This window comes from Cnephaeus nilssonii (genome assembly GCF_951640355.1).
Source record: "Cnephaeus nilssonii genome assembly, chromosome: 18".
Classification (NCBI taxonomy): domain Eukaryota; kingdom Metazoa; phylum Chordata; class Mammalia; order Chiroptera; family Vespertilionidae; genus Cnephaeus; species Cnephaeus nilssonii.
In genome coordinates, this window is record NC_137089.1 from 8938297 (window position 1) to 8958295 (window position 19999).

At 43.8% G+C, this 19999-nt stretch overlaps 1 protein-coding gene across 1 annotated transcript in view; it reads right to left on the reverse strand.

The window, feature by feature from the left end:
- The window catches only part of CDH17 (cadherin 17), a 60439-nt gene that overhangs the window by 34136 nt on the left and 6304 nt on the right, over nucleotides 1–19999 (reverse strand). Inside the window, exons 2-7 of the mRNA XM_079796108.1 lie at nucleotides 11786–11854; nucleotides 10250–10348; nucleotides 4290–4424; nucleotides 3267–3405; nucleotides 1106–1264; nucleotides 813–1012 (exon numbers count right to left, since the gene is read on the reverse strand). Of these exons, the coding sequence (XP_079652234.1) occupies nucleotides 813–1012; nucleotides 1106–1264; nucleotides 3267–3405; nucleotides 4290–4424; nucleotides 10250–10348; nucleotides 11786–11833 (780 nt within the window). The 5' untranslated portion in view covers nucleotides 11834–11854. The remainder of the gene's footprint in view (nucleotides 1–812; nucleotides 1013–1105; nucleotides 1265–3266; nucleotides 3406–4289; nucleotides 4425–10249; nucleotides 10349–11785; nucleotides 11855–19999) is intronic.

The window sequence follows — 19999 nt, forward strand, 5'->3', positions numbered from 1 at the left end:
TCTGCTTCCAAACCCAGTGCTCTCTCACTCACCCACAGCTTTCCTGTCAAGGAAACCCCTGATTTTCCAGAAAAGGTCAGATCTGAGTGGAGCCAGCATGTATTTACAGGAGCTAAGGGAAGAGGGGACTCAGGGTGAGGGCATCCGTCGCAGAGGTGGGAAGGGGGAGCATGTGAATGAAGAGGGGGGATGGAGTTGGGGGAGGGTGGTCTCCAAAGGTAAAGAGGCTGCCTACTCAACTCTTGCTCAATCCTGTCCATGTCCCTCCGTCTGTGATGGGATGAGTCTACTGGATACTTTCCCCACCAGAATAAGAAGCAGCTTTTCAAAATTCAAATCACATACATGTACATGATGTGTGTGTCATATACAACCCACTCTAGTGCAGCCATATCCCAGACTACTGACAGGGAACAACAAACATCAATGGTATCTTGGGAATCTTAGATGAAGTTCTCTTTTAAAGATATATAGATAGATACAGATACAGATACAGATACAGATGATGGATACAGATGATGGGTACAGATGATGGGAGATGGAGATGATAGATAGATAGATAGATAGATAGATAGATAGATAGATAGATAGATAGAGTGAGAACTAGAGATATGAATCCAGTTTGGTCAGAGTTTACCCATGATAGTAAACTCCAGAGACTTGGGGCCAGGAACTTTGTCTGTTTAGTTTGCTTTATAATTATGCTATGTAAAAAATGTACATAATAAATATACCAGTGAAGACCATGAGAGTGGGCTTGTACAAAGGGAGAACATGTATCTAATGGGCTCTAGGCATTTCTTAGGCACTACCTGAGTGATTTTGATAGGGTGAGGATCAGTCGAGTTTTCCACAATTTCCACAGGTTGGGGTGCTTTCCAAATGTTCTCCTTCACTGTGATGTCCACAGATGTGCTGTCACTGAAGGAATTCTCAGTCTGGCCTCCCATGTCCTTCACTGAGACCACCAGGTTATAGAAAGGGTTCTTACTGGGATCCAATTCCTTAGATCCTAGGGAAAGTAGGAAAGAGCAGAAAGGGAAATGTGTCCGAAGCTGACACAGATGTAGGTCCCGTCTTCTGAATCAGTCCTATGAAGGCTTACCTGCAAGGGTAAGTGATATTTCCCCTGTTTGGTTGTTTATCTGAAAGTACATGACATCGTTGATCTTGGGAAGCTGCATGACAATCTGATAAAAAAGCTGGCCATTGGGAGTGTTTGGATCATCCAGGTCTGTAGCATTGACATACATGAAAGGCTTTCCTATTTCACAAAACACGCCCAGAAAGAGAAACAGGTATTAGTTGAAACCCAAATCAACCAGAGCCACTTTGACCTTCTAAGATGCAGAGACAGATTGAGCGGGGCGGGGGTGGGGGGGAAAGATGCCTTAATTCATATCAGTGGGAAAATAAACCTTTATTCTGCTTCCTTTCCCTACGATGAGGTTTCTCAAAGTATAGTCCAGGGACCTCTAGGAGTCTCTAAGACTGTTTATAGGGTCAATGGAGTCTAAATGTATGCACATATAAAAAAAGATCCACTCAAAGCACAAGTTAATTTCATGGATTTTAGTGTAAAGGAGTACCCAAAGAAAAGGCATTAATATGGTTTCAGATTCCACATGGTAACCAGCTTTTAAGAAACCACCACTTGCTGAGTTTAGGTATAGTATCAAAGAATATCCATAGTTATCTCAAAATGCTATTATGATATTCCTCCCTTTTCCAAGTACATATCTGTGTGAGGCAAGTCTTTCTTCATATGCTTCAACCAAAACGGCATATTGCAAAAGAATGAGTACAGAAACAGGCATGAGAATCCAATTGTTTTCAATTAATTCAGACACTAAAGAGATTTGCAAAGAATAAGACAATGCCATTCTTCTTCTTTTTTTTTTGAAAATATAGTTTTTATTAAAATGTTTACGATTTTAAATGAATTAATAAACTTTGAAGTTTCTCCGTTTTAATTTCTAATATGATAAATATCGGTAGGTATAACTAGTGACGTACTGGAGCCAGCTCGTGAGAGCTAATTGTTGAATTTTCAGAAGTTTCATGGGCAAATTATTAACACCATTGATAACTTAAAATAGGCCATGGCAGGAATATTTTTCCCACAGAAATTGGTAAATGCTATAAGCAGGGCTCCGCCCCCCCAGAGACAGCTATTAAACATTTACCAGCAACCCTCTGGATATAATCCACATGCAACACCACTGAATATATCCAAAAGTTCATTGGAGTCCTTAATAATTTTTAGAGGAATACAAGAGCTCTGAGGCCAAAAAGTTTGAGAACCACTAATCTGGAATACCCTACTGATGAAGAGAGAAAGGGGAAGCTGTGGAAGATTCTTATTTAGCAGAGCTTATTAGAGAGTCTTTGGTATGAAATTTCAGGGGCAAAGACAGTGAAATTGCTCCACATAATAAAGTGGACAAAACACTTTCCCTGAGTTATTGGAAGTGGGCATTAAAGAATGAGAGGTGAGATTAACTAGCGGAGAGAGAAACTAGACAGTGAGTTGATGGGCATGGCCAAGAATCTTTCTGAGAACACAGAAGTCTAACACTCATGTTTATTTTGTGCACTGTTATGATGCAATGCTCTTTCATCTCCCCAAATCCTCAGTAAAGTCTGTGGCACACACCTATGCCTTTTTGTTTGTTGTTTTTTTTTTTTTTTGTGGAAATGAAGGGTAGGAGCATAGTGAATGGATAAGTCTAGGGTTGGAAGTAAGAGAAGAAAAATAAATGGGAGCCAGCGGTGACCATGAGAATGTAAGATTCCTGAGAGGATATGGGAGAGTGAGCTCACCTTTCCAGAGTATTCTAAAGCGGCCTAGAGCTCTAAGGTCTTCTAAAGCTCATTCTAAAATAGCGGTTCTCAACTGGGGAACCTCAGGGAACATTTGACAACGTCTGAAGACATCTTTGTTGTCACAACTTAGTGGTAGGTGTTGCTACTGGCATCTGGGGGGTAGAAGTCAGGGATGCTGTTAACCATCCTACAATGCATATAACAGCAACTGACCAAAAAAAGAGGATTATCAGGCCCAAGATGTCAATGGTGCCAAGGCCGAGAAGCCATGCCCTAGAGAGCAATAGGGACAATAAAACAACTCCCGGAGGATTGCTGTGAAATCTAAATGAGATAGGAAGTGCTCACTGAGTGACAGCTGCAGCTGTTAGCCACATAAATCGGCCCCTTCTGCCTGATACCCTTCCTGCTTTCCGTCAATGCCTCCAGACTCCCATTACCTGGGCGAGAATTCTGCCTCACGGAGCCTTCGTATTTTGACTGGAGAAACGTGGGCCGGTTGTCGTTGATGTCCTTCACTTCGACTGTGATGGGGACCGGACCCTCCACGGTATTTCCGTGAGCATCCAGGGCTGAGACCTGGTGGAGAAAGGAAAGAAAACCACCGTGGAGAATCTGGACTTCATATCACTCAACGAAAGTCACGAGAGAAATTAGAGTTCAGAGAACCGATGCCCGGTAACCGTAGCGGAGAAAGGCACCCATAAAAGCCCAGATCGGGAGCTGCTAGAATAGGGGCCCTATCAGTGAAGCCGGGGTTATCAGGACTGTTTTCCCAGGGCTGGGGTGTGCTGTACGCTAGACATGCTTCTTTTCTAAGTAGCTGGAGTCAGTGAAATCAGAGCCCCTTGTCCCCGAGGCTATGGAAGTGGCACGATGGCCTCTTACTGAGGCCTTTTAATGGTCAACCTGTCCATCCAATAGCAGAAGTTACTAAAGAGAAAGCTTTCGGCTTGCTCTCCCCCCCACAATCAGCGCTCTATGGTGCCTGCATATTCAGATACCACACCCAAAAACTGACCATCGGTCATTTCTGCTTCTTGCAAGATCCAAAGAAGCTCATCCCAGCACTGATGCTGCCTCCTTGGTGGATCCAGAGCCCACACAACAGACACAGGCAGGTGCCCGTGAAAGTCATAGACGTGTTGGCTTGGTTTTGACCCAGGTGGCGGAGCATGCCATACTTGAATCAGTAATGCCCTCTGAGGGCCTTGGCAATGTAAATGGGGTTGCTGTGGTCAAAAGGCCTAAGGAAGAGGGGACCTTCGCCATACCCCTCTGTAGATGGTAAAAAAAAAAAAAAAAAAAAAAAAAAGGACAAATGAGGTTTACCAAGTATACCATTAACGCCAGGAGAGACCTAAGAGGATTCTAGGCAAGGGGTGAAGGTGCCGGCGATCCTCCTAGGACAAAGGATGCTCAGAAAGGTTGGAGTTAGGTGACTTTTCCTGGTCTCAACTCACCTGGAGTTTGTGAACAGCCCTTGTTTCCCTGTCCAGAGCTCTGTTGTGATATAGAAGCCCATCTGGTTGTATCTCAAATATTCCATCCGTCTCCCCAGTGAGTTTGAAAGTCACAGCAGGAGGCCTGGCCTTAAACTGGGGAAAAAGCAAAGGTCAGATGAGGTTGTTAGAAAAACCGGGTTGTAGATTTTGTAGAAAGTCACCAATTTCAGGTAATGTTTTCATTTGTACAATCGCTAATTAAGAAGTTCTGAGTTTTTAAACGGCTACATTCTAAAAGTTTGCTTGAACACTAACTAATATTCAAAATACATTTCCTTCAAGAAACAGTATACAATATACTTTAATATATGGACAAAAGTCAACTGATGTTTTGAATGGTAACTGGAGTTAGATGAGATTTTTCTGGAAATATCTGAAAACTATAACATTACTAACTTCTAAGAAATATTTAAAAGAGTAGCTTTATTGCTAAGATTTTTAAAAAGATGTCATTTAGTACTTCTGAACACTGTGACAACAATTAGGAGGTATTTCAATATTATAGAAAACAATTCAAAAGTGGCTTTAATTTAATGAGATTCTATATGACAATCTCTTAATTATTATTAACAGAATTCTAGATATAATGGAACACCATCAAGCAAACACATGCATAATCAGAGTCCTAGAAGGAAAAAAAAGGAGCAAAAGGGGCAGAAAGATTATTTAAAAAAAGAATAACCAAAGTTTCCCAAATTTGAGAGAAAACATTAATCTACATGTCCAAGAAGTTGAATAAACTCCAAATACAATAAACTCAAAGAAACCCAAATTTATTTATTTATTTATTTATTATTTTTTTTAAATTTCTTTATTGATTAAGGTGTCACATATTTGTCCTCATCCCCCCATTCCCATCCCACACCCCTCCCCTTGGATGCCCCCACCCTCTGTTGAACTTAAGCATTGGTTAGGCTCATATGCATGCACACAAGTCCTTTGGTTGATCTCTCCCCCCTCCCCCCACCCTCCCCTATCCTCCCTCTGAGGCCCGATAGTCCGATCGATGCCTCCTTGTTTCTGGTTCTGTTCTTGTTCATCAGTCTATGTTGTTCATCATTTCCCCTAGATGAGTGAGATCATGTGTTACTAGAAATATACTTATAAGAACTGAATGTGAGACGAGCAATAATAGTTATGCTGACAGGCAAATGAATCAGTCTGTAGTGAGTTTCTTTCTGGACCAACAGTTCTTTTGAGACCCAATATCAATGTCCACCAGTTCCTTATGTGTACATGTCAGCACTGACCCCTCAGCTCTGGATGGTGGACAAATGGTGGTAATGCAGGTCCGATTCCCTCTGGTTTGGTCTCGGCCGAAACCCAAATTTAGACACATCATAGTCAAACATGTGAAATACAGAGAATCTCGAAAGTACAAAGATTCATCATGTACAAAGGATACTCAATAAAAAGAACAGCAGATTTCTCATGGAGGCAGGAAGACAGTGGAATGATAGATCCAAAGTGTTGAAGGAAAATGACTGCCAATTGTATATCTAAAACATTATCTTTCAAAATGAAGGTGAAATTAATCTATACTATGAGGGAGAAAGCAGACTTTAAAATGATACCAATATAAAACAAAAATTCTTATTAGGAAAAAAAGACATTCTATAAGGGTCACTTCATTAAGAAACTATAACAATTATAAGCATACTAGAGGCTCGATGCACAAAATTTGTACAAGGGTAAGCCCTCGCAGCCCCGCCTGCTGCCTCGGCCCTCACAGCCCCGGCTTCGTCCAGAAGGTCATCCCGCTGTTCCGCGTTCAGTTGATTTGCATATTACCCTTTCATTATTATAAATATGTACCTACCAAGTTATCTGGACTTACTCACAGGTTTTCTTTCTTTCTTTCTTTCTCTCTCTCTCTCTCTCTCTCTCTCTCTCTCTCTCTCTCCCTCCCTCCCTCCCTCCCTCCCTCCCTCTCTCTCTTTCTCCCTTCCTTCTTTCTTCTTTTTTTTTTTTTTTTTTTTGACCTAACTCAGACCTTACTCACTGCAAACAATTTTGGGTAATTTTCCAAAAGTAATCAATAGTAAAAATACATCAAAGGCCTAAATGTAAATGCTAAAACTATAAAACCTGAGAAGAATACACAAACATAATGTTCAGGACTCTGGATGAGAGAAAGCAATGGGGATAGTTTCTTAGATGTGACATCAAAAGCACAAACAACAGCCCTGGCCAGTGTGGCTCAGTTGGTTGGGGATCAATTCCTGGTCAGGGCACATGTCCAGGTTGTGGATTCAATCCCCAGTTGGGATGTGTGTGGGAGGCAACCAATCAATGTTTCTCTCTCACATCCATGTTTCTCTCTCTCTCTCTCCCCCTCCCTTCTTTTCTCTCTAAAATCAATAAAAACATATCCTTGGATGAGGATTTTTTTAAAAGCACAAAAGAAAAAGAAAAAATTGAGCTTAAATAAAAATTAAAAGCTTTTGTGTTTCAAATTACACTATAAAGAAAGTGAAAAGATAATCTATATGGATTGTAAGAAAATTTTGCAAATCAGATATCTGATAAGGAATTTGCAGAATATATAAAGAGCTCTTACATCAGTAAAAAGACAAAAAAACTCAATTAAAAAATAGGAAAGGCCCTAGCCGTTTTGGCTCAGTGGATAGAGTGTCGGCCTGCGGACTGAAGGGTCCCAGGTTCGATTCTAGCCAAGGGCACATGCCTGGGTTGTGGGCTCGATCTCCAGTAGTGGGTGTGCAGGAGGCAGCTGGTCAATGATTCTCTCTCATCATTGATGTTTCTATCTCTCCCTCTCCCTTCCTCTCTGAAATCAATAAAGAAATATATATATTTTTAAAAACAGGAAAAGGTTTTGAATAAACATTTCTCTAGAGAAGAAATACAAATAGCCAATAAGCACATGGAAAGATACTCAACATTATTAGTCATTAGAGAAATGCAAACCCAAATCACAAGGAAATACCACTTCACCCCTTTTAGATAGCTACAACAAAAAGCCTAACAAGTGCTAGCGAGGAAGTGGGGAAAGCAGAACCCTTATGCAGTGCTAATGGGAACATAAAATAGGGTGGAGAATGCACAACAGTTTGGCAGTTTCTCAAAAAGTTACACTATGACTTAGCAATTTCACTCCTATGTACATATCCGGGAGAACTGAAAACATATATCCCCTCAAAAAAGTTGTACATGAATGTCCATAATAGCATTATTCATAATAGCCATAAATGTCCATCAATTGACAAATGGATATTCAAACAGTGGTATATCCATACCATGAAATATTATTCAGCCATAAAAAAGAATGAAATACTAATACATGCTACTAGATGAACGAACCTTGAAAACATCATGCTAAGTAAAAGAAACCATACACAAAAGGCCATATGCTGTGGGACTCCATTTATAAGAAATATCTAGATAGTCAAATCTGGAGAGACCCAAAGTAGATTGGTGTTTGCCAGGAGCTGAGAAGAGAAGAGAATGAGGAGTTACTGCTCATGTTTTTTCTACAGTTGATGAAATGTCCTGGAGTTAGATAGCGGTAGTGGTTGGACATCTTTGTGATATTTTAAAAATCATTGAATAGTACATTTGAAAAGGGTGGTTTTTATGGCATGTGAGCTATGTATCAATACAAAGAAAAAAAGAAGACGTTCTCAGATTTGTATCATACTGTCTTATGACCTGGAAGCCTATGAGAGTACTAAGCTTGTGAAAAAAGTTTGTAGATGTTTGGGTTTTCTCCTCCTCCTCCTCCTCCTCCTCCTCCTCTTCCCTTCCTCCCCCTCCCCCTCCTCCTCCCTAGCTGGTGTGGCTCAGTGGGTAAAGTGTCAGCCTGCAAACTGAAGGGTCCCGGGTTTGATTCCAGTCAAGGGCATATGCCTGGTTGCGGGCTCGATCCCCAGTAGGGGGTGTTCAGGAGGCAGCCAATCAATAATTCTCTCTCATCATTGATGTTTCTATCTCTCTCTTCCTCTCCCTTCCTCTCTGAAATCAATAAAAATATATTTTAAAAAAAGAAAAAGAAACCTGGTCTCCCTTCCTTTACCTGCCCTTTGTCCCCCCTGCATCCCACCAGACTTTAATCAGAACCCTTCCTTGCATGTGTTTGCATGCTTGTTAGGTTTCTTCTCCTACCTCATGAGTTCCCTGGGAGCAGGATGGTTTGGGAGTTATCTTGTACCCCATACCCAGCCTAGTTCCTCTATACAGAAGGCACTTCGTAAATGGTTCATTACAGAAAATGATTGTGTGCCTAGCCCACAAAGTTCTGACCTGCTTATGAAGCATCTACACTAATAAAAGAGAAATATGCAAATTGACCATACCTCCATGATGCCCACCAGCCAATCAGGGTGAGTATGCAAATTAACCCAACAAAGATGGCGAGTTAATTTGCATACACAGGCACCTGCTATGAGGGGAAGGGCGGGGGTGGGCGGAGACGACTGAAGGTTCCGGCCAGAGCGAAGATGGAAGGCGGGGGCCAGAGCGAAGGCCTGGGTCCCAGGTGCCAGAGGAAAACCAGTGCCAGCAGCCAGAGGAAGGAAGGCCTATTGCACAAATCTTGGTGCAACGGTCCTCTAGTAAATCCATAAATGAAAGGAATGAAAAATGTGAGAGAATCTACAACCCAGGGCCCCAGGCAAGGCAGAGAAAGTCAGTAAACAAGATGATCTCGTGTGTGAGCCCCGGCCGTTGCTCCATATCCTCATTTCCTCCCTCTAGTTTGTACAGAGCAGTCTTTCCTGAATAAAGACTTGATTCAGGCCAATTTATTTTGGGAGAAAACCTAAGAGCCTTAGGAGTCAGGGCCCTGGCTGACTCTGCAGCCCCCTCTCCCACTTCTTCTCCTTGCTCTCTGCTCCCATCGCACTGGCCTTCTGTCCTCTCCCAGCCCAGGGCGGGTGTCCATGCTGGGCCTTTGCTGGGACGTCCCCACCCCTCTTCCTCTCCAAGTGAATTCCTAGCAGCTGTTAGCTCCCAAAGCATTCGCTCCTCCCTCCCTGACTTCCCCAACTGGAGAGGTCAGACCTCTATAACACCCTGCATGCCAGGGCGGGCAGAGACACATGGGCACCCTGCCAGCCATGCTCCAGGCACTCTGCACAAATCTGCACTGATACCAAATGAGAGGGGGCAGGCGGCAGCTCTCAGCCTCTCCTCTGTGGGCAGACCTGTCCAACAATCCACGGAATGCACCTGCCTTAGGAGGCAGCTTAGCAACCTCCCAGTTACGGGGGATTGGGGTCATGGGCACCCCCCAGAGGCTTATCGAAGCATCCCCAACCACGTTGAGGCCGAGCAGGCTTCCCGGGGGATTTCCGGTAAGTGCAGTAGCATGTTTTCCTCCTCCATTACATTTCCAGGATTATTTCAGAGCCCTTTATAGCTGAAGTCTCTCACTCCCACCTGCAGGCCACCCCTTAATCCACTGCTTTTCTCGGTTACCTGCCTAAAGGACAGGACTGCCTCCCAGGGTGCCTTGGTCAGCCACAGGCAAGGGCCCCGCGGGGCTCAGAGGCGGTGGTGAGGAAAAGCAGGCCTTTGGCCAGACGCATACTCCAGAGAACCCACCCTTTCAAACGCTTCAAGTAGGGAGCGCACTGAACAGCCAGCCTGATGGTCAGATGGCCATCCCACTTCCAGAACACTTCCCACCCTTGGGGGGGCGGGGGTTGCGGTGGAGGGGGAGGGCAGCCTACAGGCACCAAGATCCCTGGTCCCAGATGGTAGAACTCGCCCCAGACACAATCGAGGAAGCCCAAATGAGGATGCCAGGCCACCATCTCTCTGTTTAACTCAGCTTCTGAAATCCCCCGTGATAAGGAGAGCTGCCGAGCCTCTATTTTATTTCCTGCTGCACGGAAGAATAAAAGTCTACTGAGAGAGCACGAGGAGTCCAGACGACAGCGATCAAAAGTAGTCGTTACCTGGAATATGATCTGACTCGGTTCTTGGCCTTCGAAAATAGAGAACGTCATGGGCTTCAGGGGTCCACTGAACTTCCCCTCCAGGCCATGTCCAGTTGTCTGTTAAAAAAAAAGAAAAGTTAGCATCACCATCTATTATGAACAGATCACTTGCTAATTCCAGGAATGACATAGGAAATGTAACACCTTTTAACCTGACGCGAGACCGTGTGAAAGCTAGTCACAATGGGCAGAAAGAGGTCTATAATGTGCTGAGGGTTTGCCATGGACTGCTATGAGCCTTGCCTTGCTTTTCTCCTCTAACCCTTGACGCCGTGGCCCTCCAGGGAGACTGTTCACTCCCATTTTACAGATGAAGCTGAGAGAAGTGAGGCTGCTTCCTCAGAGTAAGTGTTGACACAGCACATACATGCGGATCTACGTGAACAAACGCTCGGGACCTTCCCACAATGCCCCTCTGCCTTCTACATGCTGGATGGTTTTACACCAGCTTCTTCCAACACCTCCCTTCCCTTCCATCTGTATATATAAAGGCCTAAGCAACAGGAACAACCGGTCGACCAGTCGCTATGACACGCACTGACCACCAGAGGGCAGATGCTCAACGCAGGAGCTGCCCCTGGTGGTCAGTGCGCTCCCACAGCCAACCTCCCATGGCCAGGCAACCTCCCGTGCTCCCTCCCCCTGGCCAGCAGGCCCCGGCCGGCAGCCAGCACCCGACAGGCCCTGGCTGTCCTGGCCCCAATTGTGACTGGGTGAGATGGCCCCGATAGGCCCTGATTGCTGGCCAGGCCTAGGGACCCCACCCGTGCATGGATTTCATGCACCAAGCCTCTAGTTAGCTTATAAGGAATTCATGCAAGAGTCGCAGCCCCCCCAGAGTTCACAGTGTCCCCAGGGACAACGGAATGTATAAGGGGAAAAAGAATATGCAGATGTGTTTAATACAATGCTTGCTTGGCATATAGTAACATGGTAAATTTTAGTCCAATTTGGTCTGAATTTGAACTGTAACTTTAAGAAAAGCTGACTGTTTCTTGGGTGGCAGCCATGGGGCTGGACCCTGCACACACATCATTTCTTCTGGTCCTCAACACCACCAGTCAGGAAACCATCTCCAGAGAATTCCCACGGCAGAGACACTGATGCTGCTACAGTGGGCTAGAGCCAGTCCTGTTGGACCACCAAGCCCCATCTCTGCTCCATGTTGCTGCACTGCCTTCCAGGCCATCAAAGGACGCGTGCAATTGGCAGATCTACCTGCCCCGGTAGCCACCCTCCTTGCACTTTCCAGCAAGAGTTCTCTGCATGGATTACACAGTATCAATGCCAAACTCTTCTTCCTTCTGGAAGAAACAGAGTCCCAAACAAAACTCTTAACAGAGGTAGGCTCTGCTCGATTTCCCTGCCTTCCTCCCTATTAATTTTGATAGATTCTTTTTTAAAAAAAGTGATAACGATTGTTCCTCTGGTATGCAATAGAAGGATGGCAGGAAATATTTTGGTAAATAAAGAAAGAGCATGCTCTTTTCTTACCAAATAAAGTGTGAGGAGACACAAGCAGTGCAGTTGGTGGGCCAGCATGGTTTTCTTTTATTCAGTCTCCTGTGAATAAACCAGAGGTCAAAGTGATTAGCTACCAGTCTGTTGAAATAAATTTTTTTTAAATGCACTCATTTTACTAATATTTCAATCACTTTATTATCTTTAGGTATTGTGGATTTTCTTGGTTCACTTAATCTTTTCTGTATAATTTTAAGTTTTTATACATTGAACATTCCACTAATATACTCAGCATAGAAAAATGGCTATTAAAATTCCAAACCACTTTAAAAATTTAGGCCCTGAAATTTTTAAATGCCTTACATTTGGATAGCTTATAATGGAACTTTTAAAAGGTAAAAGTACTGTCCTGTTTTAGCCTCCCAAATGCCCTGAGAGTTAAAGAAAGCATTTATTAAGCTCATCTATGTGGTAGATATTTTTTTGCTGGGTCATGAGGCAGCATTTTTAACTTTTTTTTTTATGTTGCCCTGGCCAGAGTTGCTCAATGGTTAGGGTATGGGCCTGCACGCCAGAAGGTCACAGGTTCAATTTCGGGTCAAGGACAGGTACCTGGGTTGCAGGTCCAGTTCCCGCCTCCGGTCGGGGCGTGTGTGGGAGGCAACCAATCTATGTGTCTCTGTCACATCATATCTATGTTTCTCTTCTATCTTTCTCTCTCCCCCTCTCCCTCCCTTCCACTCTCTCTTTATAAAAAAAAAGAAAAAAATATCCTCACTCTCCCGGTGAGGATTAAAAAACATTTTTTTAATGTTGACATTATTGCAGACTTCCCCCATTTCCCCTCTTTCTCATCTCTACCTACCCCTGCTTCCCCTCTTTTGGCCTTCACCATACTATTTCCCATATCCATGGTGTATGCATGTATGTTCTTTAGCTAATCCCTTCAACTTCTTCATCCAGTCACCCCCATACCCCTCCCCTCTGGCGCCCACCAGTCTGTTCCATGTGTCCATGCTACTGGTCCCATTTTGTTCATCAGTTTATTTTGTTCATTGGATTCCACATATTAGTGAGATCATCTGGTACTTGTCTTTCTCTGACTGGCTTAACATAATATTCTCCAGTTCTATCCATGTTGTCACAAAGGGTAAGAGTACCTTCTTTTTTACAGCTGCCGAGTATTTCACTATGTAAACATACCACAGTCTTTTTTATCTACGCATCTACTGGTGGGCTATTTCCAGACCTTGGCTATCCTATCTAATAATAGACAAATATGCAAGTTGACCATACCTCCGACACACCCACAAGCCACGCCCACCATCCAATCAGAGCGAGTATGCAAATTAACCCAAACCAAGATGGCTACAGCCACAGAGAGCAAGGTTTCCTAGGTAACAGAGGAAGCCAAGCTTTCTGCCTGCCCTTCCCAGGCCTAAGCCTCCACTCAAGCTACAAAGTTTCAATTATAGAAGGTAAACAAATTCAAACAAATGGCGGCAGAATGGAACTTGAGAGAGCAGGCCAGGGTTGCCGCCAGCAACAGGGGAAGCAAAGCTTTCCGCACACCCTGGCCATGCCCACCCGCTTAAGGCAACAAAGTTTCAATTATAACGCCAACACAAATGGCTGCCTGCTCGGAGGGAGCCCCAGGCTTGGCTCCGCTCCAGGCTACAAAGTTTCAATTGTAGAAGGAAAATAAATCCCAGATACCAGGGCCTCTGCTTGGGTTGCCAGGGGGTGTGGCCGGCCTGCAAACCACCACAGGCCCCTTGCTCAGGCCACCCCACACCCCAAGGGAACCCCCACCTGATCCGGGACACCCTTCAGGGCAAACCAGCTGGCCCCCACCCCTGTACCAGGCCTCTATCCTATCTAATAAAAGAGTAATATGCAGATTGATCATCACTGCAACACACAATATAGCTGCCCCCATGTGGTCAAAGACCCTGCCCCCATGTGGACACAAGATGGCCACCACAAGATGGCCAGCAGAAGAGGGCAGTTGGGAGGCACCCCGCCTGCAAGGGAGGGCAGTTGAGAGGGACCAAGCCTGCAAGGGAGGGCAGTTGGAGGTGATCAACCCTGCAGGAGAGGGCAGCTAGGGGTGACCAGGCCGGCAGAGGAGGGAAGTTGGGGGCAAACAGGCTGGCAGCAGAGTGGTCAGGGGGTGATAGGCTGGCAGGCAGAAGCGGTTAGGGGCAATCAGGAAGGCAGGCAGGCAAGCAGTTGGGAGCCAGCAGTCCTGGATTGTGAGAGGGATGTCCGACTGCCCGTTTAGGCCCGATCCCGGTGGGCAGTCGGACATCCCTCAAAGGGTCCCATATTGGAGAGGGTACAGGCTGGGCTGAGGGACAACCCCCCTCCGTGCACGAATTTCGTGCACCGGGCCTCTAGTCCTATATAATAAAGAGCTAAAATGCTAATTAGACTGGACAGTGGAACGACCTTCCAGAATGACCAGTGGGCGGGTCCACGGGTCCACGAGGCAGCCAGGGCTGCGAGGGCCGAGCCCCTTGCATGAATTTCGTGCATCCAGCCTCTTGTTGAAAATAATGCTGCTATGAACATAGCGGTGCATATATTCTTTCTGATAGATGTTTCAGGATTCTTAGGGTATATTCCCAGAAGTGGAATTCCTAGCTCAAAGGCTGTTCCATTTTAAATTTTTGAGGAAACTAGAGGGTCCTTTATAAACAGAATAACAGTGGTACAGAAGACGGACTCAATCAGACAGCTTGAACTGAACCCAGCTCTCCCTGTTGTTAGTTGTGTGGCCATGGATATTCAACTTAATATCCCTGTGCCTCAGTTTCCGCAAATGGAAAATGCATAGCAATTACTCAGTAATAAATGTGTGCTCTAGGAGTTTCTCATAGGCAAAATTAGGTAGGAATTGTTATTCTTCATATATTATATATGTATCTACACTAATAAAAGAGAAACATGCAAATTGACCATCACTTCACAACACCCACCAGCCAATTGGGAGTGAGTATGCAAATTAACCCAACAAAGATGCCAGCAGCCCTGCCCCCCAGCCACTCCGGGCCTCTGGGCAGCACCCATGCAGGCGTGGAGTGGCCGGGCTGGACGCCTGCTATGAGGGGGAGGGCCGGGGGCAGAGGGAGCTACAGGAGCGGTGCTCCAGCCAGAGCGAAGACGGATGGCAGCAGCCAGAGTGAAGGCCTGCATCCCGGGTGCCAGAGGCAAACCGGTGCCGGCAGCCAGGGGAAGGAAGGCCTATTGCACGAATCTTCGAGCAATGGGCCTCTAGTATGTATATAAAGAAATTGAGGTTCAAAGTTAAGCAATTCGCCTAATGAAGTGATCCTGCCAGGCTTACAACCAGATCTGTCATCTCAAAGTCCAAAACCTCTTTGATTCTTTCTACTGTACTCTATATCGCGTGATAGCTGCAGGGAAGTAGATATAGTCACAGAGAGGTGGAGATATAAAATGTATACATGCTATATAAATTCAGTACCTTGCCCCAAGATTCTACAGCTATTTTAAGGAAGAGCCTGGACTAAAACCATACTGAACAAATTCTTTGAATGTTGCAAAATTAGCTTTTGCCTCAGAATTAATTTGGTTGATGTGTCCAAACATCATTGTAGAATTGGCTCGTTTTGTTAAACACAAAAGAGATATATCTCTACTGCTTTGGACTGCTTTTGTGGTTTGAAAACACATAGAAATGAATAATGATCCCAGGTTCTAGCATATTGGATTATAAAATAGATGTAAAAAAAAATAAGTTGCTATTCTTAAGTCTAATTAGGTGGGTGTTTTTTATATTAGCAAAATGAACATGATCAGCGGTCACCAATATTTGCTTAAGAAAGTAAAAATATAGCCCAGCTGGTGTGGCTCAGTGGTTGAGCATCGACCTATGAACCAGGAGGTCACGGTTCAATTCTGGGTCAGGGCACATGCCCGGGTTGCAGGCTCGATCCCCAATGTGGGGGCTGTGCAGGAGGCAGCCGATCAATGATTCTCTCTCATCGCTGATGTTTCTATCTCTCTCTCCCTGCCTCTCCCTTCCTCTCTGAAATCAATAAATATATATATATATATATATATATATATATATATATATATATATTAAAAAGGAAAGTAAAAATATAGACAATAATAACACATTTGGAGATCTTTTTCTTCAAACTCCTCCGTACAAGATTTTCCCAATGCTGGTCTCCACTCACTCCAGCCTTATCTCCCACTCCCTTCCCACACCCAGGGAGCCCTACACCCAGATGGACTTTGCGCCCTGAGCTTTCCTCTGCCCCTGCTTTGGCACTCGCTGTTCTCCCCACCCAGCACCAGGCCCCACCCAGAGTCAGTGGACAATTAATATTTGCTCCATGAAGTTCGATTGAGAGGATCCGTCCTCACCTCTACTTCTACTTCTCATATCTTATCATCAGCTCCAAAGTATTCGTGTATTTGAAAAGCATTGAACTGTTATAACAAGCTCCGATAATGCTCCAGATCCTGTGCTAAGAAGTAGGGTCCCAAAATAAGAGCACGGTGTCTGTCTTCGTGGCGCTGGAACGGAAATCCCACTTCCTTCACGAACTCATCCCTGATTTCCAGCCAGAAGTATCTTCTCAGAGCCCCTCCTGCCCACATCTTACTTTTCATGTGTATCTACACGTCTGTGTTATTGCCTCGACGAGGAAATAAGACCCTCCAAGGCAAAGGCCTGACTTCAAAAATTATTTCTTAACTTCTTACAGCTCTTCACACTATGCCTTGCCTATAGTAAGCCCTCAGCAGATGCTTGTTAAAGTCTGAAACATTTGTGATTGTCCAACATGGATATCCTATGGATGTGTCCCATCTATAAGAGAATAGATTTCAGACTAAACATAAAGTGTTCAAGGAAACTAACTTGAGATTTAAAGATGTATTCTGATACAGAGTAATGAATATTTACTTGTTGACAAAAGGATTGTTTTATTTTGTTTTTTAATCCTCACCCGAGGATATGTTTTTATTGATTTTTCAGAGAGAGAGAGAGACAGAGAGACATCCATGTCAGAAACATCAATTGGTTGCCTCCTGTATTCGATGCGCCAACAACTGGAGCGTACATACACTAACAAATATCTGCTTGTAAATAGGTTAAGAACTGGATAATATACACTGAGTGACCAGATTATTATGATCTCTGAACACATAATAATCTGGCCACTCAGTGTATATCTATATATATATTAGAGGCCCGGTGCATGAATTCATGCATGGGTGGGGTCTGGCCAGCCTGGCCAGGGGCAGGGGACATGAGCAGTTGGCCGGCCTGCCTGCTGGTTGAACTCCTGGCCAAGGGGACAATTTACATATTAGCCTTTTATTATATAGAATATACACTGAGTGGCCAGATTATTATGCGTTCAGAGATCATCATCATCTGGCCACTCAGTGTATATCAGCTCACCTTGAACTGACTTTCCTTTTAGTATTTTTAATCTTCCAAATGCATATCATCTGAATGATAGAAAAGCAAATAAAAATAAAATAAATGCCTTATTTTAGTCAGATGCTCAGACAGGCCACCTGTTGGGGTGTCTTGATTGAATCTAAAAAGTAAAAGCAGCAATGCCCTTATCCTTTATTTTGTCATTTACATTTAGTCTTATCCCTCCCAGAAAGGCCTCCAATGAGAAATGGAAGGCATTGCTCTCCAGTGTGGTGCCCAGGGTTCCATGCTTTATTTGCAGACAAAGCTCCTGCACAATGATGCGATTGTTGAGAGCATGAACCCCGGCTTTAGGCTGGCTGGTGTGGATCCTGGCTCCTCCACAGACTCATGTCTGTTTATCCATAAAGCAGGAATAATAATAGTACCTACTTTTGAGAGTTATGGGACTCTGTGAATTAATATTTCTAACCGTGTTTGCCAAATGAAAATTCATTCTGCCACCCAAGTTTGCTTAGACACAACCTTAAACATTGCCTGCAGGTGTTTCCTTTCTCAATGCCCAGCTTTCTGTGGCTCCAAGCATGAGATTGCTTCATTTTTTTTTTTTTTTAATTTTTTGAGGAAACGCCATACTGTCTTCCACAGTGGCTGCACCAGTCTGCATTCCCACCAGCAGTGCAAGAGGGTTCCTTTTTCTCCGCATCCTCTCCAGCACTTGTCATTTGTTGATTTGTTTACAATAGCCATTCTGCCAGGTGTGAGATGGTACCTCATTGTCGTTTTGATTTGCATCTCTCAGATGATTAGTGACTTTGAGCATCTTTTCATATGTCTCTTGGCCTTCTATATGTCCTCTTTCGAAAAGTGTCTGTTTAGGTCCTTAGCCCATTTTTTTATTGGATTGTTTATCTTCCTTTTGTTAAGTTGTATGAGTTCCCTGTAAATGTTGGAGATTAAGCCCTTATCAGAAATATCATTGGCAAATATGTTCTCCCATGCAGTGGGCTTTCTTGTTGTTTTGTTGATGGTTTCTTTTGCTGTGCAGAAGCTTTTTATTTTGATGTAGTACCATTTGTTTATTTTCTCCTTAGTTTCCATTGTCCTAGGAGCTGTATTGAAGATATTGCTACAACAAATGTCTGCTATTTTGCTACCTATGGCTTCTTCTAAGATTTTTATCGTTTCCCATCTTACATTTAAGTCCTTTATCCATTTTGAGTTTATTTTCGTGTATGGTGTAAGTTGGTGGCCTAGTTTCATTTTTTTTTGCAAGTATCTGTCCAGTTTTCCGAACACAATTTGTTGAAGAGATGTCTTGACTCCATTGTATGCTCTTGCCTCCTTTGTCAAATATTAATTGAGCATAATGGCTTGTGTCAATTTCTGGGTTCTCTGTTCTGTTCTACTGGTCTATATGTCTGTTCTTGTGCTAGTACCAGGCAGTTTTGAGAACAGTGGCTTTGTAATATAGCTTGATATCTGGTATTGTGATCCCTCCAACATTGTTCTTCTTTCTCAAGATTGCTGCAGCTATTTGGGGTCTTTTTTTTTTTTTTTTTTTTTTTTATTCCAGATGAATTTTTGGAGAATTTGTCCTAGGTCTTTGAAATATGTCATTGGTATTTTAATGGGGGTTGCGTTGAATTTATAGATTGCTTTGGGTAGTATGAACATTTTAATGATGTTAATTCTACCAATCCAAGAACATGGTATATTCTTCCATTTGTTCATGTCTTCCTCTAGCTCTTTTTTCAGCGTCAAAAAAATTAAAAATGGAACTGCCATTTGACCCAGTAATACCACTTCTAGGAATATATCCCAAGAAAACAGAAAGGTGCCCCTATGTTCATGGCAGCACAATTTACAATAGCTAAGATTTGGAAACAACCTAAATGCCCATCAGCAGGTGAGTGGATTAGAAACTATGGTGCAACTACACAATGGAATACTATGCTGCTGTAAAAAAGAAGAAATTCTTACCATTTGCAACAGCATGGATGGAACTGAAGAGCATTATGCTAAGTGAAATAAGCCAGTCAGTGAAAGATAAATACCACATGATCTCACTCATTTGTGGAATATAAAGAACATTATAAACTGTTGAACAAAAATAGATACAGAGACAAAGAAGCATCAAACAGGCTGTCAAACTACAGTGGGAAGGCAGGAGAGGGTTGGAGGGCTAAGAGATCAACCAAAGGACTTGTATGCATGCATATAAGCATAACTAATGGACATAAGACACTGGGGTGGGGAGGGTTGAGGGCAAGTGCGGGGGGGGCGGCGGGGAGGGGAGGCCGGGGGAAGGTCAATGGGAGGAAAAAAAGGAGATATATGTACTACTATTTGTAATACCTCAAACAATAAAATAAATAAAATTATTTTAAAAAAGAATAAGCACCCTTTATAGCCAACATCCCCACAGCCAACCACATCAACGCTAGGATTATGCCAGAAGAGGACTTTGGCCTCTCCAATAAGTTTTGCCTGGACATAATTCCACGGAATGAATATCACATCCTGGATCCTAAGGCTGCTGGGAGGAAACCATCGTTTATAACTAAAATTGCGTAACACCACCCAACCATACGTACTTGATAGAGTCCCTCACGAACACGACTTAGGAAAGCACTGGAGTCGCTTTTACGATAATTCAGTGACATTTTATCTCAACTCCCTAAAATAATTGATCCAATCATCTGCTTGGAATTTTTGCTATGTGTCATGGTTTCCCCCAGATTCAAAGACTAAATTCAGACAGTTTCTACAGCAACTATCTGAGAGGCCAAGCATATCCTTAGCAACACAGGTCAAAG